This window comes from Protobothrops mucrosquamatus, unplaced genomic scaffold, assembly GCF_001527695.2.
Source record: "Protobothrops mucrosquamatus isolate PMUCROS unplaced genomic scaffold, P.Mucros_1.0 scaffold3198, whole genome shotgun sequence".
Classification (NCBI taxonomy): domain Eukaryota; kingdom Metazoa; phylum Chordata; class Lepidosauria; order Squamata; family Viperidae; genus Protobothrops; species Protobothrops mucrosquamatus.
Window position 1 is genome coordinate 21191 of NW_015389196.1, and position 26556 is coordinate 47746.

The 26556-nt window shown below is 35.9% G+C and overlaps 1 protein-coding gene across 5 annotated transcripts in view; it reads right to left on the bottom strand.

The window, feature by feature from the left end:
- Positions 1-26556, bottom strand: part of MITF (melanocyte inducing transcription factor) — a 52887-nt gene that overhangs the window by 7926 nt on the left and 18405 nt on the right. For 2 of the 5 annotated variants that reach the window (XM_015826595.1, XM_015826594.1), the window contains exons 1-5: positions 11617-11649; positions 10507-10734; positions 8264-8350; positions 5808-5903; positions 26-143 (exon numbers count right to left, since the gene is read on the bottom strand). In XM_015826595.1, coding sequence (XP_015682081.1) covers positions 26-143; positions 5808-5903; positions 8264-8350; positions 10507-10734; positions 11617-11649 — 562 coding nt within the window. Of the gene's footprint in view, positions 1-25; positions 144-5807; positions 5904-8263; positions 8351-10506; positions 10735-11616; positions 11650-26556 lie in introns of those variants that run through there. The other 3 variants (XM_015826598.1, XM_029286258.1, XM_015826596.1) reach the window with 2 other exon arrangements.

Sequence of the window (26556 nt, forward strand, 5' to 3'; positions counted from 1 at the left end):
TTTTAAAAACAGAATTCATATTTACCTGTCAGTTCCCTTTTTATATTAGGAAGGTTAGCAGGACAGGAATTGCTTATGTTAATTCCTGGAGGAGGCAAACCTTGATTCCCATACAAGTCCACTAGATTGCCAGAGACAGGTAACTGGAAAGGATAAGAGATGAGATGTTATCTCCCGTGTTTCCTGCAAAAACCCTTGATAATTTTAAAGTGGGGAGCAAAGACCACCAACATTTCTGTATTGTTGCTTGCCTGTCTTCAACAGAAACGAATGTTATATCTTGTTGCAGATGTCTGAGATATACTTCAGAGAATGCAACCAATATATAGGATCTTGCACTCAGACAAAAAAGCCATTAACAGGCACACAGACATAAACATCTACATGCCATTCAAAACAGACAATCAAAAAGCCAAAAAGGAAACAGAAAGACCAAAACATCTCCCCACCAGCAATCAACACCATATGAGCAGAGATTCACACCAAAATTAATATTAGACCAACAATCAAAAAGCAAACACTACCCAATCAAGGAACTTCGAAACAAGCTAACAGTAAACAACAGCCCAATCAAGAAACCACCACCACTGGTTAATTTAGATGCAAATCTAAAAAAAATCAATGAAGTTTATCCTTTGGTAAATAAAGTTAAGACCATTTAGTAAAAGGTACCACAAATAGTTTTTAAGATAACACTATAGCGTTTGTGGTGAAAATCTGAATGCTCTACTTAAAAGATAAACCACAAGAATGAACAAACTAGTCCTGAAGATATGTGCGCTCTTATCGAGTCAAAGCAGATCAAACATGTATCATGTGTGACCTTTACATAAAGTTCCATTGCAATAATTTATAGTATTTAATTTATTACATCTCATAAAAATGAGATTTTCTGTGACTATTGTATCTCAATAGCAAATGAGCACAGCTACCACTGTTACAGACTGGGCCTTCTCTTTGCTTCTATACAATGGCATCCTTATTAACTCTGTAGAACTATTCATGGGCTCCAAGAAGACATCTTCTTTTATTGGGATTTTGCTTAACCTTTGCTTTAGGGGGCCTAGTATCTGACTAGACCAAGAATTCTAAAGAATTAGTACTAGGCACTAGTATTACCAGAGCAAAATTGCTGTATTTCAATACGATATCTGCCAACATAATTCATGGATTTTGGTTATGGATTTCAAATGGATAAATGTACTACAATTGTGTCTCATTAATTTTTATATGTAGGGCAATCTTCCAAATTAATAGACAACCTATAGGATATGTCCTGGTGTAGACTTCAATAAGAAACCTCAAGAAATACCAAGGAACTACACTGTAGCTGTCTAACAAGATACTGTCTTCCAAAAATCATGATATGATTTAGGGAAATAGCCAAGTACTCTTTCTATGCTCTGTTCCTCTGAATTCTGGAGCAATGGTAACCAACCTGATTTGGACTTTAGATAACAGAGGAGTTGAATCATAGATTTTAATCAGAGGTTTTTTGATGAAGATAGAAACTTATTCTTTTAGCTCAGGTAAACCAATGCACACACACCTACACACAATGATGTGCAATGATTCAACTAGATGATTTGATTGGAAAGAAATTGAATTGATACTTTGGAGATGAATCTTCAAGTAAATTGAGACATCAAGCTGAATAAATTTGTTTCATATCCCAAGAAATTCAAAAGGACTTGGAGATAAAGTAGCTTCAAGCTCTTTCCTTCCAAATATGGACAACACAGCACAATCAGCTTTCTGATATGGACATGAATAATCAGCTGGTGACTTCTGCAAAGCTTGCCTTGCAGACCATGTGGAGGAGTGAAGCACTTTACTATTTTGGTCTCAGTGGGGAAAACTGTTTGTAGAGAAAAAAAAGACTCAGATTTATTGAGGTAGCCTTTCCCCCCCTTGTTGTCTTACTTTGTATTGAGTGTATCTTTTTCAGTGCATGAGTAATTCTGATAAAATGTGCTTGCTGATGGAACAATGCTGTATAGTGCAAATTACTTGTATATTAAATTACAGCCACAGTATATGACTTCTGAGAGTATTAAAAATTAGTCACAAATACCATGTAGTCTGTCATTCTTCCAAAAAGGCTTATGTTGGCCACCAGCTTTGTCAACAAGTCTCCCAGCTCAAAAATCCAGTTCCAGATGAAGGTTGACATTTTGATTATTTAAATAAGAGATAACTTTTTAAAAGGCTTTTGAAAGATAGAATCAGATTATTTCTGTATTAATTCAGCACAATGTCATAGACCCATAGGGACTGGTCTAATTTTCATCATTGCCTTTAATAGGTGAATGTGAAATAATATTATAGAGAGACCCTCAAGTTAGCCACCTTATGTTCTGGGGAATTAGGGTATACTGGCTATTTTTATACCATCTTATCAAAATATGAAGATACAGGAATATAGATACAATTTACTGCTTATTGTATTTTTCCCCAAACAAATCATGTTGATTTTTAATTTCAAATTTCCAATTTGAATCAAATCAAGTCTCAAGCTGCATCTTGGGTTCTATATCCCTAAAAACATTTATCCGTACTTATTTATGTTCCTTTGTCAAATTACTGATGATAGATGGCATTAATAAGGAAGGTAATTTCTTTATATATTCTAGAGTAGAATGAAGAAAAAAAATCTAAATGGCCATTTGAAAAAAGGGATAATTAAAATTTTGAACAGTCCAATAATGACCTTTGAAATAACAGAAGCAATTAATAGGGCTAAGACAGATAAAGCACCAGGACCTGATGGTTTAGTGAATGGATTCTATAAAGCTTTTGAAGAGCAATTAGTTCTCCTGATGAAGGTGTCAACTCTACAATGAGCCTAGCTGCAGCCATCTTTCTCTTCATTCTAGGTTGCCACATAGAATGGAGGGAGGGGGGCTTGCCCACGTACTTCACTGGTCAAAATAATCTTCTGTCCCGTGGGAACCAAGGTCATCTACTACTCCCGCAATCAGGGACTGGGCTTGTATAAGAAAGCCCGCCAAATGAATGTATTGGGGAACATAGTGATGGCATAGTTTTGTGGGTGGGACATTATACTTTGTAACTGGGAAATTTTTAGTGGGAATTTTCAGACTTGGTTTCATTTTTGATCGTGCTGATACTTTGTAACTAATAAACATGTTCCTTGAGGATTTTTCAAGCCTCAGAGTTCTGCTTTATTTGACTCTGTCTGTTGGAACCATGACAGAAGGATTTAATGAACTACAAGGAAACTCTATGCCTACATGTTGTACATACTACATGTCTTTGATGCCTAAGGAGGCCTGGACTTCTGTGAAGAATTATAGACCAATTTTTCCTCTTAACAATGACTATAAATTGTTTACATCCATTTTAGTTGAAAGACTTAATTTTTTTTTACAAAATTACATACATGAAGACCAGTGTGATTTTCTACCCAGAAGACAATTAAAAGACAATGTGAGAGTAATCTTGGATATAATTGAACATTTATAACAATGTACTGACAAATAGTTTCACTAATCTTCTTAGATGCAGAAAAAACTTTTTGATAATTTGAGTTGGGACTTTATGTTTAAAAGTAGTCAAAAATATGGATTTTGGACTGCACTTTCTACAGGGACTGAAGTTCATTTATACACTCCAGAAAGAACAGATTACGGGGAATGGAGATTTGATAAAATCATGTGAAATCCAGAAAGGAACAAGACAGGAGAATCTTTTATCCCCTTTATTATTTATCCTGGTGCTGGAACTGTTAGACAAGATGACAGAGTAAAAGGATCACAAATTAAAGCACATAAGTATAAGTGCTTTTGCTGATGACTTGGTTTTGATTTTGCAAGATACGCTAGAGCAGATATGTCAAACTTGCAATGTCAGGTGACGTCGCGTGACATATCGGAGCTTTTTTCCCATTGCCAGCAATGGGGTGGGCACGGTTCCCTGGTGATGGGTCCGGCCCATGGGCCGGCAGTTTGACACCCCTACGCTAGAGAATATTGAGTATGTTATGAAGAAGATTAAAATATTTGGAGAAAATGGTGGGTTTAAAAATAAATAAATAAAAGACGACAATACTAAGAATATGAATGGGGAAAAGAAGAAATTGGATCTTAAAAAAGGATTTAAAGCTAAAATATTTGGGGGTGAATCTCATTAATGAAAATTCTAAGTTATATAAAAATAATCATGTTAAAATATGAAAGGAGATAAAGTTGGACTTATATAGATGGAAAAACTAGATTTGTCATTAATCAGAAGAATTTCAGTAATTAAGATGAATGTACTGTGCAGAATGTTATTTCTTTTCCAGATTATCCTGATATTGAGTAAAGATTCTTCTTTTATTTATTTATTTATTTATTTTATTAAAAGTTTTATAAAAATTACAATATAAACCCCCATACCCACCCCCAAGCCCCCCTCCCCCTCCCCCACTTCCCAAAGCTGAACACAGGGTTACAAATATAATAATCATAATCTAACTAACATTAACCAACTATTTAAGTAACCAAGTCCATAACATGCTTTAACTCCCCTTTAACATAAATTTAAACAAATTAAAATTAAAATTAAAATTCTTCTTTTAAACAGTGACAGAAAGATATATCCAAATTTATTTGGCAAAAAGAAAAAAAAGAATTAAATATAAGTTCCTACAAGTGTTAGAAATGCAAAAAAAATCCAGGTACATTCTAAAATACGTGGTGGTCTTGTAAGCATGCAAAATTATATTGGAAAAATATAAAATTAACAATGCAGAAAATACTAAAAATACAAATATTAATGAAACCTGAAGCTTTTCTTCTAGGTATTATAGATAAATCAACTGAAAAACAATTTGGGAAGTTATTTCTTGACATGGTGATTGCTGCGAGGATTGGATATGCTAAGCATTGAAAGGAAAAGGGGATGCCGACCGTAGAAGAATTTTAAAATTGACTGAATTAGCAGAGATGGCAAAATTAATTGCTTTAATTAGAGAAAATGGATTAGACAAGTTTACAAGAGACTGGAATCCATTTGTGGATTTTCTATGTGTTAAATACAATGATAGATGGTTAACAGAGGAATCTGAAGATTAGTTTTAACTTTGGGATAACTTGCAGATTGTCATGTTTTATATAGAGACATATATAAATACACCAGTGGCTCCCAACCTTTTCTATACCCCACACCCCTAGAACGCTTCTAATATATTCTCGCACCCCTTACAAAAGTTCGAAATAATGGACCCCCTGGAATATCGTCTCGCACCTCCAGGGAGTGCTAGCACCCCTGGTTGGGAACCTCTGACATACACAAACACACACAAACACACACAAATAGATATGTGTATGTGTGTGTGTATACACTGTATATGTATATGCATACCTATGTATACGTATATGTAAACATATGTTAGGTTGATTCAATTATTACATAAATAGATTTCCACAAGAGGGATGGTTGTTTATGTAATATAGCATTTTTGTTAAATATAGATGAAAAAGTTTATAACTATTGTAGACTCATTAGGTAAGAGAAGGGAAATATATTAGATTTTTGATGTATCTATTGGCATTCAGCTGAGGTGGATTTTTTTCTTATGTTTAATGTTAAATGTATTGTATAGGGGGGGCTGTACACATGGTTGGTTTTTTTTTTGTTATTAGGATTGGATATTTGTTAGTCTTTTTTTCCTTTTTCTTCCTTTTCTTTGTTTTGCATTTTATCTTTGGTGATAAAAGAATAAATAGACACGTTTTAATGAAAAAATGGTACTACGTTATGCAAGAGTGAGAACTAAAAAGACATAACAGAAAACAAAATACCGTATTTGCAATTTGTAGAGCAGGATCCATCAAACCAAAGATTTCTTCATTATAACTTGATTCCAAACTGATTATGTCGTCAATTACATCATCCATCTGTAACAAAAGATAAGGAGTATCAGAAATCTGAATTAGGGCAAAATATGTTCATACGCATCAAACACTCAGAAAGACCTCCTGGATATACAGGTCGTCATCAACTTACAACCATTCATTTAGTGACCATTCAATTACAATGGACTTGAAAAAAGTGACTATGACCATTTTTCACACTCACGACCATTGCACCATCCCCATAGTCATGTGATCAAACTTCAGGCCCTTGGCAACTGCATGTATTTATGACAGTGACAATGTCCCGGGGCCATGTAATCACCTTTTGCGACTGCTTAACAAGCACAGTCAATGGGGAAGCCAGATTTTCCTTTAACAACTGTGTTACTAACTTAACAACTGCGGTGATTCATTTAAAATCTGTGGCAAGAAAAGGGGCAAAAGCCACTTAAAAACTGGCTTGCTTAGTAACAGATATTTTGGTCTCCATTGTAACAATCAGTTGAGGAATACTGTTATGAGGTACACCTCTACTGATTCCCAGCTATTCATCATATTATTTCTAATGTTGTTATATTGTTTCTGTTCTGTTTCTAAAATATTATTAGCTATCGAGAGTCCTGTATTTGAGTTGGGCAATTATATAAGTTCAATAAATAAAAATATCCCAATTCATTTATTTAGGAGCTGGGGGACCGATCCTCTAAACCAGGGGTAGTCAACCTTGGCTCTTTTATGACTCGTGGACTTCAACTCCCAGAATTCCTGAGCCAGCTAAGCTGGCTCAGGAATTCTGGGAGTTGAAGTCCACGAGTCATAAAAGAGCCAAGGTTGACTACCCCTGCTCTAAACCTTCTTTGATCACTCCCATTTTTTTAATCTTAAAAATGCTATTTCCTATTTCAAGATTACATGAGCCCTATTGTAAACTGGTTAAATTAAGACTGGCTACAGACCTGTTGTGCCTCATAATATGTTAAGGGAAGATCAGTGAGAAAAGAAGCTTCAGCTTCAAAAATATATTTGCTGTTTTATACCTGGGTTTTTTTTTCTTGCTTCGTCATCTATATGGCTGATTTGAGTATGTGTAACTAGTTAACAAAATTCATTTTGAAGAAGTTTAATTTAAATTTAATATAATTTAAATTTAAAACAAAACTTGATCAGCAGTGTCCTAAAAGGGCAGCAGCTTCCCAGTTTAAACATTATTGAAATGACTGATTCTCACAAGATTTGGGTGTTTTTTAAAAAAAATTGTTTGTTTAATTAGGGAGATGCCTGAGACCTAGAAATGTTTTTGACTGTGATCTAGCCACTCTGCATTTCTTGTCTACGCTTTCAACTATCCCATCACATTGTAGGTTTACAGTTATATTTAAGTTGTGGGTGCTGTTTCACTGGAGGCTTTTAAGAAGAGACTGGACAGCCATTTGTCTGAAATGGTGCAGGGTCTCCTGCTCAACCAGGGGGTTGGACTAGAAGGCCTCCAAGGTCCTTTCCAACTCTGTTATTCTAAGTAATATGAACCCAGTAGGAACCTAGTGAAATCCCCCAAAGTAATGCATTATAGTGTAAGACAGCTTGAAAGATATATAAATATTTCCTATCCCTGGTGCTGGCAATTGCTCATATCTTGAAAGCCGATAAACAAGGAATTAGTTCAAATATGACATGATTGTATGCCTTTGTTATACAAAACTTCTTAAATAACTTCAGATATATTTTCTCAGAGAACATTTTTAATGTTTAATATTTAGAGTTTTCACTATACTCTTCCCAGAAATACCAATCCCAATATTCCTTACATTGCAAACTATAACAGCTAGATTGTAGTATGGATAGAAACTCTTATTTTCTTATTGAGTAATCTGAAGATTTTGTTGCTCGAAAGGAATTATATTAGGGATTTGAATAATTTGGCATTCCTGTAAAGCCAATTATTTTTGGCTATTTAAAAATGCATTTGCATGTTTTATTGACAGAACACAAATGTATTTAACAATTAGAACATATCTCCGTGTATAAGTAATCCGATCAAGTCAAAGACCATTGAGTTACTGGAATTTATTTCCTAGTGAAATACTACAACATTCAAGCCACAGTCAAAATTCTACCACTGTTTGTAATTTCTAACTGCTCTGAATTTTATCGCTATTTCATGCACAATATTTGGTAACTGGATGAAAGCATAACCAGATACGCCATATGAAATGCCTGGCTGATCTACTACCATTTTCACCAGGAACATATCTGTAGGATACATGTATTTCCAAATGTATTATTATTAGAATGTTTTCTAACTGTATTTTAAATACCTTAGCAAAATGAATAATATGAAATAGGCTTGGAGATCTTAAGAAATCACATGAAGATTCTATCAGTCAATATGCAAGCATACATACCTGCATACATGACACTCGAGAATGTGTATTCAGAGACTGGCATTCATTTTCGGCTCTGTTGCTTTGTTCTTCAAATTTATAAAAGCCCTGCAACCATGAAAAAAGAGAACAAACATAAGAACAAAAAGATCAGAATGGGATATAGTGCAACACCAGGATAATATAACACCAGGATAAATAAAATATTATTTAACTAATATTTAAATAACAAAAAGGTCCTTAGAACAGAAAGTTAATCCTGTCACAATCAAATAATTTAATCAGATTTTAATAATCTGATTGAAATCCTAGAAAGATCCATGCAAACTAGCCTTTTTGGTCCCACAGTGGTTAACCAAATGATTCTGGAAGATTATTTATTAGTCTGTGAAACCAGGTAGTCCTTACAACTTATTCCCCAATAGTTTTCACTAGTATGGAGTTCCATACCCCGACAGAACTGTTGTCCATTCACAGATTAATCTCTATTAAATCCAACTACATTAGCAGCCAAGGGCACATCCTGTAGTGAAGAATTATGCACATTCATAATTCAAAAGTCACATCATGTTTATTTGTTCCTATAGCACAGAATCCCCTGCTAATGGTATTTTTTTTTTATTTTTAATGCACACTGATGCTTCAACTCTCCTTACACAAACAGTTGTTCAAGAATTCTTCTGATGGAGGTAGGTCACTTGAGATAGCAGGGAACGTCTTGGGGTTAGTTTGACTATACCTAAATGGGTATTCTTTGACTGGCAAAGACAGCTATTTTGAAGATATCAATGTTGCCTAAGCTGCAAAAGTTTGCCTACCTGTGCTAAATGGCTTTCACGACTGGAAATTTATCTAAGTTGGTTCCTTTATTGTTTACTGAAAGCTTCATTGATAATAATTTTAGAACAGGGGTCCCCAACCCCCTAGGCCGCAACCCACTACTGGGCCTTGAGCCTTTTGGAATCAGGCGAGCATGCATGAATCCCCACTTGTGCAAGCAGTGGGTAAGTGTGTGTGCATGAGCTCCATTTGCATGAGCGGCAGGCACATGCACCTGCTACTCACACAGAACCATGCCCTTCCCCCCCCCCGCCAGTCTGCAAAGCTGGAAAGATTGGGGAACCCTGTTTTAGAATACATTTTACAGCTAAATTAAGAAATAAAATAATTGCTGGAGTTTTGTTTTATACTGTATCTAACAACCGCACACATATATCCACAATCGAAGAATGGCAGCTGAAGTTAATGGAATTGGCAGACATGGCTTTGATTAAAGAAAAGACCGTATCTAGTTTTGTTTCTACCTGGAAGCCATTTTTTTTATTGAAACTGAAAAAAATTATGAGATTTTAATTTTAGGCTTTGATGATTAGATATGTTTATGATTATAGAACTATTGTTTTTATGATATATTCTAGTTCAAAGGGTCATTGATTTACGTTTTTATCTGTATCAAAAAAGTCAAAAGTTCCATTTTATAGCTTTTTTCTGTTGTTTGCTTTAATAAAGCAAACAACTTTAATAAAGCTTTAAAATAAAAAAGAAATGAGTGTGTGCAAGTCTCTCTCTCTCTCTCTCTCTCTCTCTCTGTGTGTGTGTGTGTGTGTGTGTGTGTGTGTGTACAACAGAAAGAGAGAGAGAAAATATCAATTTGGTGGGGTGGCTAAGGTGCTGGACTAGAACCAGTGAGACCATATACTAATGGAAAATATTTTCAATTTCATATAGATTGGAATCACCTGTGGGCCTCTGCATGCAGTTAAATAAGAATTTTCAGAAATCACAAAGGGTATGGATCATAAGGATGGAGGGAAGTTTGCTTAACAGTTAACTGGCTGTGGTCAACAAGCAATGAAAAATTCAACTAAAATCAAGTTAGTGTGCAAGAGTTCTGAAAAGTTAAATTCCATGAAAAGATTTATGTGGGAACCTGCAAAATAGCCAATAGTCTAGTATAATTCTTGATTTGCATACATATAAATAAAATCTAGGAGTATCTATATTTCAAATAGGGAGAGAATTCCTATAGTTGCTCTTACGAAGTAGTTCATGCTTTTCATTTAGACATATTAATATTTATAGTTTCTATTTCTTTCTCTTTAGAGAAGTTGGATAAGCATCCCAGAGATCTATTCCCAACTAAATATAGAGGACGATGAAGACTGTGAGACCAATCAAGCATTTTCACTACCTGAAGGAAAACAGATTGCACAGTAAACGTAGCTTTTAAAGCATCAAAAGCCAAAGACAAGATTTGTTCTTACCTCTTTTTCACAGTTGGAGTTCAATGTAAGCATGGCCATAGGACTGTTGGGTGCACTGCTTCCAGTGCCCGGTGGCATAACGTGGTCAACGGGCTGATTTGGGCAAGGTAAGCTTAATGCCTGATTGTTGTGCTTGTTTGCTAACGTAGTTGAGAGGTATTGTTTGACCTGTTGCCGTTGAGCTTGTTGGATGTGATACTTGGTGGGGTTTTCCAAGTGAGTCTGCACCTGTGGACACAAAAGGAAAAGATGCAGCTTCGCATCAGTGTTTGGGAATCAGAATTGCTGCGAATATTGTGTCCATAAAGGTTTACCCATCAGTTTTCTACATGAAAACAAAGCTATGTGTGAAAGGAAAAGATGTATATTAATGTAAATGCATTGTTTAAACAACAGGAATTTATATATATATATATATATATATAAAATATATAAAATATATTTATAAAATAAAATATATAAAATATACATTTTCTCAATAAAATCTGTTGATACACATACACTTAATAAAATGCATGCAAATAATTGATGCATTTTAAATCTGTTGGACTTGAACAGCTACAAGAAAAGTGAATAAATAAATAAAAATAGAGAATGATATACAGAAGTCTTCTTTAAATGTCTTTGCTACTGTTACAAAAAAAAGAAAGTACTCTGAAAACCCCGAAAATGTATACCATTGTACGTACAATGCTTAAGCATTTACTTTATGTATTTCATCATTTTGAAATAGATTTTATTTGACTCAATTGCTTTTGTGGCATCCAACTATTTTATGAAAAAACCATGATGCTACACTAAAAACAGCGTTTCTCTACAAATATTCATACTGCAACCACATTTATTATATTTATTAAGAAAAAATCCCTTGTAATCTTCTCTAAATTTCATTGTACCATAGATATGCGAAAATGCATGCATGCATATATATACCTTTAGTCTCGCTGAAATAAATGGATGTAGGTTTAAGTGAGACAGTGCTTGAAGCGCACAGGGAAACAAAAGAAAGAAAGAAAGAAAGAAAGAAAGAAAGAAAGAAAGAAAGAAAGAAAGAAAGAAAGAAAGAAAGAAAGAAAGAAAGAAAGAAAGAAAGAAAGAAAGAAAGCTCACCTGGTAATGATTATACTCAAGCATTTCCAGCATGTCGTTTATATATTCCTAGGAATGTCTGGAAACTAGTTGGACAATTTTCATTTTATTATCTGTCCTACCAGTTCAAAGGCACAACGATGGACGAAGCATAAACAAGTTCTTCCAAATATGGCACAAGTAACTTGGACATTACATCTCAGGCTTCTAATAACCATAAACTAATTTGCTATGCATGGAAATAATAATAATCTGTTTGCACAGGGAACCTTTTTGTGTTTGTGTGCAGATGTGTTTGTGTGTTTGAGAAGCTACGTAAATTTAGCTTGGAAATTTTGGTACTATTTTTTTTTCTCCACAGCTTTGACGTCACACTTTTTTTCACAAACATAAAGGGCCCTTTTAAAGTGATGGGTTATCAAAGTCAGATTGATTATTTCCTTCAGGCCAAATAACTATTCAGCTTTCGTTCCAGTCATACTAGCAAACAATGACATTTTTCTTTAGCAATATGATTACTTGTTTTAGGTCCACAGTTAAGATGACATTGCAGAAAAACCACTGGGTCAATCTGTTCGCCTTTTTCTCTACTGTTGGGGAAATATTGCAAACTCTTGATGAGAAGATGCTGACTATATCTGAGCCTCCATGTTCTCACAATGACTTACTGTCTTCAAAACATGGCTGTGCTTTGCCTCTTACCATGCACCCCTGTATCTTAAAATTAAGGCTGACATCATAATTGTACGACACTACTTGCCTCATAGGTCTTCTATCCAGGCTGTTTCACAAACATACTAAAATCTCTGCTGGAGTTAAGAAACCTTAATAGTATAAAATCTGATCTAACACATAAAAAATATTACAGCTTAATGTGACAGTCTGATTCTCTGAGCCACCGACTCGGTTTCTCAGGTGCATGGAACCACTAACAATATTCTATGCTAGCATAGTTAGTGAATTCTGTGAGCCCAGTTCATTTGTCCAATACATTCTTTACACAATCTTTTAAAGTTACAATGGCATAGAAAAAAGCAATTTTTGACCAGTCCTCGTACTTATGACCATCAAACTAGGGAGTTAGTCTTCACAGCATGTAACAGTGATGGCGAACCTTTTAAAGACCGAGTGCCCAAAAATCAGCCTGCCACTTCGGCCCGCCCCCACTCTGCCCCCTGCTCCGCCCCCCGTTCTGCCCCCCCACAGGGCCACTCACCACAGATCACCCAGGTGGCCTTGCAACGCCATGGTGGCCATGCCCTCCACCTGCACCCCGCAGCATCATCTGCACGTGATGGCGTGAGGGTGGAGTCTTGCCCCTGCTGCCCAGCTGCCATGTGCTTGGCTATGCTGCTCTGTGTGGGCCGTGCCTGGGGGAGACTCTCCTCCGGGCAGGCTGCTGGTGCAAAGGTTGCAGGGGAGGTGGGGCTGGGGCAATGGCGCGCGGGCCCACAGAGAGGGCTCTGAGTGCCACCTCTGGCACGCGTGCCATAGGTTCGCCACCACTGGCATATAACACCATCTATTAAAATTTACTACTAGTAGTACTAGCAGTAGCAGCAGCAGCTGTAGTGGTACATTTCTATATAGGCATCATTAAATTGTTAGCTTTCAGACATGTGCAGCTACAAGTGTAATGCCTATGGAGCCTTTCTATAAGGATTTAGAAAAACTTCTCTACTTTCTAAATTAATTCTCACCCAAAACACAAACTCTTCTCAATAAAAGTCAGCTTTGACCAATTAAAACTTTGTCAATTAAAATTTCATCCTATTAAAGACAGAGGCTTTTCTTGAAGAAAAATTTAGAGCTTTTTGAAGTGAAATCTAGGAGAATCAGCATATTTTAAGAATGTTGAAATTGTCCTGCCTTGTTAAGATGCAAAGTGATTTCTTTCATTCTGGGAAGGAACTTGATATTCACTACAGGTAGTCCTTGACTTACAACCATTTGTTTAGTGACCGTTACAACAGCACTGAAAAAAGTGATTTATGACCGTTTTTCACACTTACGACCACTGCATCCAGATTCAGCCACAGTTTTCTTCCATATAGTATCAACCTTGTGAACTCTCAAGTTTCCTCTTTCCACTACTGTATGTATTCAAAATGGACAGTGATTAATATTTATATGTATCTATGTGTATGCGGTAGGTATATGTATCTATATGTATGTATATAGCACGTGTATATGTGTGTTTATATATGTGTATGAGTAGATATACATTTTCTTTTGAGAGCAAGCAATAAATTTCCATTTTTAATGTGGGCCAGTGTACTCATAGTAAAAAATGACAATACAGGTTATCTTATCTCATCTCATCTATCTTATCTTATCTTCAGCATCCCCACGGTCATGTGATCAAATTTCAGATGTTAGGCAACTGGCCATGTATTTATGACCATTGCAGTGTCCTGGGGTCATGTGATTACCTTTTGCGACCTTCTGACATGAAAGTTAATGGGGAAATCAGATTACTAATTTAACAACTGCAGTGATTCACTTTACAACTGTGGCAAGAAAGGTCATAAAATGGGGCAAAACTCACTTAACCACTGTCTTGCTTAGCAACAGAAATTTTGCACTCAATTGTGGTCGTAAGTTGAGAACTACCTGTAGTCTTAGGAAACCCAAGAATTGGATCTATAATTGGCTGCCAAGCAAAGAAATGCCTAAATAAGACATAAAAATCTAATTTCTTTTTTTTCCCTGTTTTTAATACAGCTATTTCACTTACTTTTAAAATTACAAACTAATATATTTTTGCATGCTGGAGTAGACTCCTGATGAAGAAATACAATTCATATATCGTACTTTACTGGTTTCAATTCCTTTTGAAATTCGTAAGCCCAAATCCACCCAAATTTCAAATAATGGTGTGCTTATAAAGTTAGAATGTGCCATTTATTTTGATACTAACCTCTCGATTCATCTATTTATATTGCCAATCTCTGAAAACTATTTCAGTATTAATACAAAATACAATGTACTAGAAAATGTCCATTCATATTGTTCCCATGTTCAGAAAGGATATTTGTATGTTATTCAGAGCAAATTAATTTACCACCATTATTAATAATTCTAAATTCTTTTCTGGTCCTAGAAACCCAACCCTATTTAAAAATAACCTTATAATTTTCAATTAGCATGTGACATTCTATTTGTACTTAGTATAAAATCATAAATGACCCCATTTAGAAAAAAGAACAGAAACTTTAATTGCATTAAGCTAAGAAAGTCTTGTAAAGAAAAATGTCACTTTTAAATCCCAGCCAAGTCTCTTCGTGTCATTCAGCTAACAGCAGTAGGCAAAGAAACCATACCATACTTCAAGTAAAACAGTTATTGTTCAAAGTGGAGGAAGTTTAGAAAAACGAACTTTTGTTTCTATAAAGTTGCCTTAGGGACTGAGATTTATAATCATAAAAATCAAATACTTTTTTTAGCCTTTAGTCTCATTTCAATGAAACTTTTGTTTTAAAATGTCATGGGATCAAAAAGTAAAAGGGTTTTTTAAAAAAAAGATTTTAACAATCAGTGATGCCAGAATACAAATTGTACCAACCTATAATAGTACAATAATTGAAAATTGTTTCACGGGCTATCTGGGACTTTTCAGTTTAGTCCTTGTTTTACTAAGAAAAAAAAGGTTTTAGTCACTGAGAGGAAATCCATTTGGAAACATAATATGAGGAACAGATTATCACTGTATTGAAGACTAGTATTTGCAATCTGCAGATATTTACATCATTTTACAAAATTCACTTAATTTTTGAATTTCTGTCTGCTTTTTAAGTACGGTTACTTTGACTTATGACTGATGGAACTTATGACCTACCTGAAAATGAAGACTTACAACCTTCACCCAAAGTTCCATTGGTCACCCCTGGTCATGTGACAACTCTTTGCCGTTTAGCAATATGGCTGCATTTACAGCCATTTGCAGCATCCCATGATCATCTGACTGCATTTTACAGTGGTTTTGCTAAAAACTGACACTTCTGGTTTTTGGCAAAACCACACCTACTGCAAACAATGGGTTCACACTTACAACTGTGGCATTCGCTCAATGACCCACCGCATTTGTACTTACAACCGCTGCGTTTGCACTTACGACCCCCTTGTTTGCTTAATAACATAGTAAAACATAGTAAAATAGAGTTGGTCGCATGACTGACTGATTTTACAATTGTCATGACATACAACTGCAATGGGCAGACTCCATTATGGTCGTTATGTTGAGGATTGCCTGTAGATCAGGATACCTGCATATCTTTAAAGCTCTATATTAAAGTGGCAACCTATGACTCTCTAGACCAGGGGTAGTCAACCTTGGCTCTTTTATGACTCGTGGACTTCAACTCCCAGAATTCCTGAGCCAGCTAAGCTAAGCTGGCTCAGGAATTCTGGGAATTGAAGTCCACGAGTCATAAAAGAGCCAAGGTTGACTACCCCTGCTCTAGACATTAGTGAAACATCTTACAATAGCAAATATATTCCTGACACCAAGAAGAAGATTTTGTCTTTGGTTCAGAATTATCTTCCTTTTGGGTCAATAAAGTACTGTAGTTAAAACCTGTTTCCTTTAGCATTTGCAACACTACTAGGGCATCAAGACCTCAGGCAAGAAACTGAGGCATCCCTAAGTTGATAGGCAGTGCATAGCTTGTAGTCTCCCAAATACCTACAAAATTGTCCTTCATTCTGTGTGGTCCTATATCATTCTTATAAGACAGTTGAAAATCTCTATTTGAGACAATGTTAGCAACAGTTATAGACAACAGTTTTTGCTGATGCTTGAAAAGAATGTAAATGTAAAAGAGATCCAGCAGAGCATAAAGTGATCAGATACTATCACTGATGGCATAAAAGTATGTATTTTCAACAAGTTAAGGATGTCCATTGAGTCACAAAGAAACACTAGTGACTGCATAAATGAGCAACAACCAACTCAAGCCTTGCAAGAAGAGACAATTAAGGGGGAATTGAGTCCCTATTATTTTCTCATCTTCTTATTCAATATGGGATGAAGTTTGAAGATGGCAGTTTGTATGTAAATAGCATATATCATAAAGGTGGAATTAGAGACTCATTTTTAAGCAAAGCTCTCAGTGCTATGTCCTTCTATTCGTACCAGATCCACCAAGATTCCTTTAATATGCTTACTATTAGAGGAAAATAGAAAAGAAAAATATGGATCACTGACATGATCCTGCAACTTGAACAGCTCTTTACAAACAAATAGAATTGGAGAATTGCTATACACTGTATCACATTTTAAAATCATTCAGGCTGAAAATCTTTTTTAAAGTTTTGCCTCATGTTGATCAATTCTTAGAAACAATTGTTACAGGTAGTCATTGATGTACAACAGTGACAGTTCAAAATTACAACGGCACTGAAAAAAGGGACTTATGACCAGTTTTCACACTTACAATCGTTGTAGCGTTCCATGATCATGTGATCAAAATCTCTTTGAAAACACCCAGTTATTCAACAGCTGATTACCCAATCTCTTAAAATGGTTGTAAAAAGAATACAGATCATTTGACCCTGCTCTGAAAATGATGCTTCCAAGATGAATTTTCTTCTACTGATACAGAGGTTAAATTCCTGTACCTACAATATTGTTTGTAAATAAAGTTGTAATTAGTTGCACAGATATAGCTGAGTTTGCTTGGAGCTTCTTTATTAAATTTGTGATAAGATTTGGCCATACAAAATCAACTGACAATAAAAAGGGCATTACATTTTGCAGCATTATGTAACAACAAATGTAACTTTGGGATACTGACTTGGAACAGGTACATGTCCAAAACCAAAATTGTTGTTGCACATTTAAATATTAAAAGATGCTATTACATTATTAAAACAGATTTCTTTGTCTTGCCAGCTCTGGCCACAACACAAAAGAACACTTGTTTTACAAGTATGACCATTTTTCCATGCTACATGCTTTCGCAGCAATGTTAAGTTGCCACAGGGATAATATGGCAAAGAATGAGAGATTCTGTTAATTCAAAAGTATTTTGTGCTACTTAAATGCCTTATAGCTATTAGGCGTCAAGTTAATGATAAAAATAAAGCCAGCCAAAGTCAATCGTTCATTGTCTACAGCACGTAACAGCTTTTTATTTTATCATCAGACATAATTGTAAAAACATTATTTTATCATTTTATGAACATTTGATTGGACACTACCTTTTCTGGAAAAAGCCACTTTAAGATATCTTTAGTATATCTGCTGAATAGCTTGGTTTTATTTCTTTGCTCAAATGAGCTATGCTGTTATTTATGTGCGTAGTGAACTTACCAAATTATAATATAATAGCTTCTGATACATCACTGAACAGGATGATTAAGCACTAAATGTAGGATTTTTCAGTCACCTTCATGGAAAACCTTCTCATCTACCTTTTTGCTATATTATACAATTGTTTCAGAAGACATGGCAGCTTGGGATAAATTATACCTGAATAGCACAGGCCAGAGTGCTTTAGGATTCCTTGTGCTGCTGTGATTTGATTAAAATTATACAAGAAAATTGCCCAAGGGGTTTGTCACTGCTAGTACAACACTACTGGAGAGCCCAGATGCCAGAATTGGTGATATAAGTAAAACTATCCCCATTTAGGACAATGGGAAGTTACCACATTCATTTCTTTTCCTTGCACTATAACCCAGCATCTGATTCAGGCATATACTGTGCTAGCTACATGTTAGAGACAGAGATGAAGATAGGAATAAAGATGGAGATTTCTATGACACAGGCTTCAAGTATGTACTCTATAACTTTGTCCTCATGTCATGCACACCTACAGTTTACAACTATAGGTAATCCTTGACTTACGACCACAGTTGAGCAAATTTCTTTTGCTAAGTGAGACAGTTGTTAAGTGAATTTTGCCCCACTTTACGACCTTTCTTGCCACAGTTCTTAAATGAATCACTGCAGTGGTTAAGTTAGTATTACGGTTGTTAAGAGAATCTGGATTCCCCACTGACTTTGCTTGTCAGAAGGTTGCACAAGGGGATCACACGATCCCGGGACACTGCAACGGTCATAAATAGGAGCCAGTTGCCCAGCATCCAAATTTTGATTATGTGACCATAGGGATGCTGCAATGGTCGTAAGTGTGAAGAACCGTCATAGGTCACTTTTTTCAGTGAAATTGTAACTTTGAACAGTCACTAAATGAAGTGTTGTAAGTTAAGGACTACCTGTACAGGGGGAAAAGGACCTTTTTCATTGAAAGGCAGCATTTTCTTCACTTCACTAAGAGGAACAAGAAAGCCAGTTTAGTATAGTGGTTAAGACATCAGGTTAGAAACCAGGAGACTGTGAACTCTGGTCCCACCTAAAGCATGAAGCCAGATGGATGACTTTTGGCCCAGCCCTAGGAAGGAAGAAAAAGCAAAAATGCTGACAAAAAAATTGTAGAAATTAGTTCAGGCAGTTGCCAAGAGTCAACACTGCAGTATTCCAAGTGTGGCCTTACCAAGGCATTGTAAAGTGAAGTATTAATACCACTTTATAATGCCTTGGTAAGGCCACACTTGGAATACTGCATCCAGTTTTGGTCACCACGATGTAAAAAAGATGCTGAGACTCTAGAAAGAGTACAGAGAAGAGCAATAAAGATGATCAGGGGACTGGAGGCTAAAACACATAAGGAACGATTGCTGGAATTGGGAATGTCTAGTTTAATAAAGAGAAGGACGAGGGGGGCATGATACCAGTGTTCCAATATCTCAGGGGCTGCCACAAAGAAGAGGGAGTCAAGCTATTCTCCAAAGCACCTGAAAGCAAGACAAGAAGCAACGGATGGAAACTAATCAAGGAGAGAAGCAACCTAGAACTAAGGAGAAACTTCCTGACAGTTAGAACAATTAACCAGTGGAACAACCTGCCTCCAGAAGCGGTGAATGCTCCAACACTGGAAGTTTTTAAGAAGAGACTGGACAGCCATTTGTCTGAAATGATGTAGGGTTTCCTGCCTGAAGAGGGGGTTGGACTCGACCTCCAAGGTCCCTTCTAACTTTATTATTATTATTATTATTATTATTATTATTATTATTATTATTATTATTATTATTATTATTATTATTATTATTATTATTATTATTATTATTATTATTATTATTATTATTCATGCACACATACAAACCTAAATTATTTGTGCATTTATGCAGCAAGAAATTTCAATGGCCTTTCATCTGATGAAACAGACAGTGATACATGAAAGCTTATGTGAAAACGTTTCCGCCCATTTTTAGGGTGTCAAAATACTCCTTTTTAAAGCCTGGGCTTATTCTTTGCAGCAAGCACTTTGTGAAGGATGATCAGGGAGCCCTAAAAACTGTTTAAAAAGTACTGGCTTCAAATTGATCCACAGTGCACAGGATGCATAGCTTTAAGGCTGAACAACAATTTCAGCAAGCCAACTGATTGAAAAGAATCTCAATCCATCTTTCTGTTTTTAGAAAACACATCCTGATCCAAGTTTAATTTAGCTTTAAAAATGCTATTAAGTTCCTGCCCATGTTGTTTTACATGCACATCATTGTTTTCATGCTTTACAATGTAGCTAGTGTTTTACTGCTCTTCAAATTTGTACACTATCTTTGTATTTTATTTTTTTTAGTTTAGAAGAACTACAAACATTCTTTGAAAATGTCAGTGTTATCCAAGGTCCTCTTATTCAACAGAAATCCCATTAACTAATGGCTGAAGTTCAGAAGAGGGCTTCTGCTTTCTCTATATTTTTAAGTATTTGTTGATCACAGAAGATACTATATTCATTTTAATGAATGTGTTGCTACTAATCCTTCTCGGGAAACATAGGGAATATATTCATTCTTGGAAGGGGCTATAAAGATGCTACACTCTGATCTCTGCTCTTGTACCTAAGATGAATTCAAAGAACACCAATACTATAATAGAGTATTTGTATTATCTCTCTGCTCACTAAGACTCAAAGCCACATATAGTTGAAAACAACAGTACCTTTTAATAAAGATACAACAGAATCAAAGCAAAAACAAGAATCGTCAGATATCACAACACTGTGAAGCCATTTCTAGTTATATGATAACATTGAGAAGACTAATCACATTGAGAAAAATCTTTCTTGCTCTCACTCTGAGTATCCAAGTATGTTGTAAGGAAAACGTTTGTCCACATAGATGGCAGGAGTAGTAGTGAGCAAATTGTGAGGTGAAATAATATCCTCTCCTATTCAGTTCAGCTCAACCTGAAAAAACATTGAGATCTATTCAGTCCTCAATAATCATCACTACATAAAGTCTAATAAAATGGATAAATAATCTGTCTATGCTGTTATTCTTCCATTGTTACTTCCTCAAAATCCCACATAAAGTTGAAAGAGCTCTTATCCTGAGAGATGACCTCCTGCACACAAAGAAATGAAATAACCATATTTTCATAGCCAGTAAATGACAACAGTTACTGAAGTATGCAGAGCAATTTTCATATTCCTCAGAATGATTTCTATGCACACTCAAACAGTCAATTCTACAAATCAAGATTTTAAACAAAATGTTTAGTAATTATCTCCTCTTCTCTACTAGAAAAGTTATAATATAATCTTATTTGCATAAACTGAGGTACTACTTAAAGAAGATTGGGAAAAAGTTTTAAGGAAGATCATATGGATAGTATGAATCCAACAAGAAGAAAACCATGCTTCCTTTTTAATCAATTTCAGCTAAGAAATAGACTGCTTAAACTGGGAATAGGAAAGCAACTGGTACCTTCTGGTCTTTTGGACAGCTTCACACTTCTGCTGGATACTACTGATAGGTGAAATTGAAAGACAATGTGGACATGTGTGGAAGGACAGGTTTATATATTTCTTATACTATTCATGCATTCATTCGTTTGTTTGTTTGTAAAATTTATTGGCTGCCCATCTTACCACAAGGTAACTGTGGGCGACTTACAATCTCAAAAATATAAAAATTATACACAACCTAAAAGACATAAATAATAAACTGTAAAGATCCAGATACTGTATACTAGCCCTGTGCAAGCTGGTCTCCCTAGATCAGAGGTCCCCAACCCTTTGGCACCAGGGACTGGTTCCGTGGAGAGAGATTTTTCTATGGATCAGGGGGTGCGTGGTTTTGTGTGCTGCCTACATCCCATGGATGGGGCTTTGCTTGTTTGTACAGCCCGATTGCTGGCATGCCATGGCCCGGTACTGGTCCATGGACCGGGGGTCGGGGACCCCTGTCCTAGATGTTTTGGATTTCAGCTCCCATAATTCTCATCAACCTTGGCCTTGTTGTGTAGAAATTATGCAAATTTGTCTAACAACTGAAGGACGAATAAGAAAGGCACAGGTACCTACTTAAATCTTAAGGTCAATGTAAAAGGCTTTGATACAGAAATATTGTGAGTTGGAATGAAATTGCATACAGGCCCATCTTATCTTTGAGAAGGCTCCTGATTTTTTTCCTTAAAGTCATTTTAAGGCATAGTGTCTGTACACAGAGCTATAATTTTAATGTTGCTTAATTTTATATGCTATTTTATTGCTTTAATGCCTTACAATCTTAATATAATGTTCCTTTGCACATTAACTTGGGAGTGGGAAAAGGCTTGAAAAAACTCTAATTAATACACTGATTTTTGGCTCCTTAGTGTCCTTATGTCTAGTATAAGACATTATGTCTATGTCTAGTATAAGAAAATAGCATTCAATGAAGTTAACTTGAATGAACCTCCTACACAGAAGAAAAAACTCACCCCTTATCTACTTGTGCTATATTTTTTTTAATATAAAGCATGTTAGATGCCTTCTTAGTTATGAATCAAAAAATAAGACAGGTGGGGATATTTCTTTAAATGAAATCCAAAGTACTTCCATTGTTTAATTTTAAGTCAGGCATTTAATACTAACATACCAGAATAGCTAATTTGGGGAATTATTACTGCATGCATGAATGGGCACTCTCTCATTAAAAATAGTGTTAGCTTCAAATAGGATTAATTAATTCAAATTGAAGCTAACACAACAGAATAAAATGGAAATGTAAGAACTATTTAAGTGTGGAGCGGGAAGAGAGAGGTAGAGGGAATTCTACATAGCTGCAGCCATGTACAGTTTTATTTAAGGGGTAGGGGAAACTAGTGAATTTCCTTAAGTACAAAATACTCTAGTTGACTTCCTTAAAAAAATAAGAAGCAGCCTCTTTGCAAGGTATTTTTCTGGCTTTGACACTGAATGACAATGTGCCATTCTCTGCATTTCACCATTAGAAGCCAACAGGTCTATTTGTTCTCTTTCTTCTGGGTGACTGATGGGAGGGAGGAATCCAAAGTCAGTCTGAGGTTTATTTAGTGTATGGCATATCATACATGGGCTAGCAATATATAATAACATTTCATATTTCACAATAAAATATAAATATTACAGAGATCTATGTTCAAATACCAACATACAGGCCATTCAACCATTGAAGCGCAGCATTGTTTATATTAAAAATAATCAGATACTGAACTGATATATGCCCTCAGCTTGCATCTGGTCACGATGTGATCTACAGTTTGAGGTGAGGCCCCTCAGTCACACTGAGGGGGAAGATATTATGCCCCATTTATGCAGAGAGTCCCGGCAGACGCCGTGAGGTGTGAATCCTGTTCAGGATTGTCCATTGCTGAGGTAGTAGTTCAAAGCCTGCCATCTTTTTTGTGAGATCATTCCTATGTCTGGGAGTTCAGGGATCCATTTAGCTTTCCATTGGGAATTGATATTAAAGTTATTGGACAGATGTTGTGCAAGTGCCAGTGGGGGCTTCCTAGATTTGAGTCTTCCACCTGATAAATGAAGAATGTCAGCATGCACCAGTAGGAGCGAGTGGTTCATAATTTTGTTATATAATTTCATAATATTAATAAAGGAGAATATTTGAAGCTCAGGGTTGAAATTCCCTGTCAAAAATGCCAGGGGATTTCTAGAAGCCTGGTACTCTGACAAATTAGCCATCAATAGACATTAACAACATCTATAGACTATGCACAAGAGACTATCACCCAAAAGGGAACAAAGAGACCCAAGCACTTTTCTACCAGCAATCATCACCCAGATCAGCATATATTAACTTCAAGTTTAACATCAGACCAACAATACCCCAATCAAGAAACTGCCAAAGAGCCAACAGTAACCAGCCCAACCAAAGAATCTCTAAGACCACCCCCACTAAAACTGACAGGCAACTGACAGCTAACAGCACTCCTTACTAGCACTGATGATTTTACCTAGTCTGGGTAATGAAATGTCTTCAAGAAAACAAGCAAGCTCAAAGAGCACCAAGGACCCCTAATTTTATAATAGTTTGAGATACATCAGGAAGTCTTCCAACATTGTGCTCTGACTGTTCCTGCTTCTATTGCTTTTGGCAGCCACCTCCCTAATAAAAGAACCAATCTTTCTGAGGTACACATGATTGGAAATATTCTCTTAGAACATTTGTTGAACCAACAAAACAAGCTGAATTCAAGACAGCATAGAATAAATATTTAAAGAATGGCATATTTTATTTTACTTCTTGAGTTGCATTCTCTTCATAACTTGTCCGCTTTGCAGAGCTACGACTGTATGTGGAATGAAATGTCACTCACTCACCCATTTATACAGAGGTCTTCAAACCTGGCCCTTTTATGTCTTGTGGACATGCCTGGCTGAAGAATTCTGGGAGTTGAAGTCCACAAGTCATAAAAGGGCCAAGTTTGAAGACCCCTGCATTTATATATGATAGTTTCCTGTTTTGTCTGAATGACACAGTCTGGTTTTACTATTTTTTAAAGTATTTTAATTCTACACAGGTATAAACTCTATTGTCTTTATTTAAAACCTAAATAAAGTTTTCCCTGCATGTTTATCCTTGTGAAATTCATCCACGTTTAGAAACAAGCATCTCTTTTCAACATTCTATTTTGATTTTTGGTTTTGAAGATATTTTTTTTAACTCCAGCAAAGAGATCTTAGTTTTGAAACTATTGGCCTTTAGGGTTGAGAATTCAAAAAATGAGGAAAGTTGGTAAACATCAAGTAGTTTGCTCCAAGACAAGTAGAAAGCCAAACCCTGTCTTGTTTCATAGTTTAGATTGTATAAGATCTATAAACCCCGTCCTTGCTGATGTCAGTGTATTCCTTGGCAAACCATGGCACAGAAATTGGTAACAGAAGGGCTACTGTTCAAAAGCTAAAGCTTTCTACTTTGGGCTCCAAACAAAGCTAAATACAGCTTTAGGGTCTTATAGGGTTTTCCGGCCAAACACAAAGGATCAATCTGCAATTTACATCAACAGAGAACTGTGTGTTTCCCACTCTCTCAACGCCAATGTGAAGAAACAAATAAAAAAAAATAGGGGCATTTTCAACAATTTGAAAAGAGAGCAGTATTTTAGAATTTATAATGACACATATCCAGTCTATATTTTTGGCAGTTAGTTCCAAATTTTGGGATCACATATTCCTTATGTACTCCAATTCTTTTCCTTTCCTTGTTAAAACAAATCATAGCTAGAGATGATCACACTTGTTCTCCAAATATCATTTGAAATATCATTTCAAACCTGGTATAAGGGAAACATTCACCTCAAGGTGATTATTTAGATCACAAACTATCTGACCAGCAGAACTGAGTCTAAAATCATGACTATTTATTTATTCTATTAATTAAATTTGCTTCACTGTGAAGCAACTCTGGGATGCTTGCTTTGCTGTAAATAATATATAAAACAATGAAAAGGTTTAAAATGTTGAGCAGTGAAAGTTAAAGCATTAAAATTAACAGTAAAGAGGATAAAAGGAACCAATGCATAGATGGGATGGACTTGAGATCTTCTCGTAATCTACTCACCACTTCCAAAATGGGAAGCCCCTATTGGGACCTTCTGTCTCCCCCCCCACCCTCTGTGTGTGTAGAGAGAGATTATGTGTGTGTGTGTAAATATAGAAAGATAGTGGGGGTGTATGTACTCAAACACACACACATTTTCTCTGCCTGAAAGCTATTTTTGACTCTTAGTGACGGGATGGATAATTAATTTTCTGAAGGGGCCACATGAGAAACTGGTACTCTTATGGAGGGCTGAACCAACATGGCTGTGAAGGTGTGTAGGCATACATGCACACATATACGTAAGCTGAAAAAAAATAGCAATCACCTTCAAAATAAAAGCAATCCACGCGGGCTGGACAGGGACAACCAAAGGGCTGGATATGGCCCAGGGGCTATAAAATGCTCATTCTGTTCTAGGGAATAACAACATTTGTCATGTATCTGGTGACATCTACTTGTTCCATTACGTCCGGCAAGAGGTGCATTTTATGTGTCCCATTTATGAAAGAGTGTCATCTGGCAGCACCCAGGAAGAGAGCCTTTGGAACATTATTTTCCCCCAGAGATTGCCCATAATCTTCCCTGAAGACATGGTTTTACCATCTTTCATGGGGTCTTTTAATAGTGAGGAGCTTATACAATGATTGTGTTGCATGTGACTTAGTGATGGATTCTGCCATTGATTATGGATTAATTTTTATTGATGGTTTTTATGTATATTTGTTTTTAACCTTTTTTATTTAGTTCTTTTTAATTATTGTGAGCCACTCAGAGTCACTTAGGTGTGATGGGCAGCTATACAAATTGAATATATATATATATATAATGATTTACTTTAAAATGATAATTCTATTTCTATTTTCTAACTGCTTCTTGTTATTCTTGTTCCTATGAGAAACTCGTTATTTGAAATAATCCTTTTTTTAAAATGTCTGGTAAGAGGTGGGGTGGGGAGAGCAGAGGAGGAGAGAGCCAATTTGGCATAGTAGTGAAGATATCAATCTAGAAACTGAGAGAGTAAGTTCTAGTCTCACCTTCAGCATGAAACCAACTTGATGACCTTGGGCCAGTCGCTCTCTCACAGTCTTA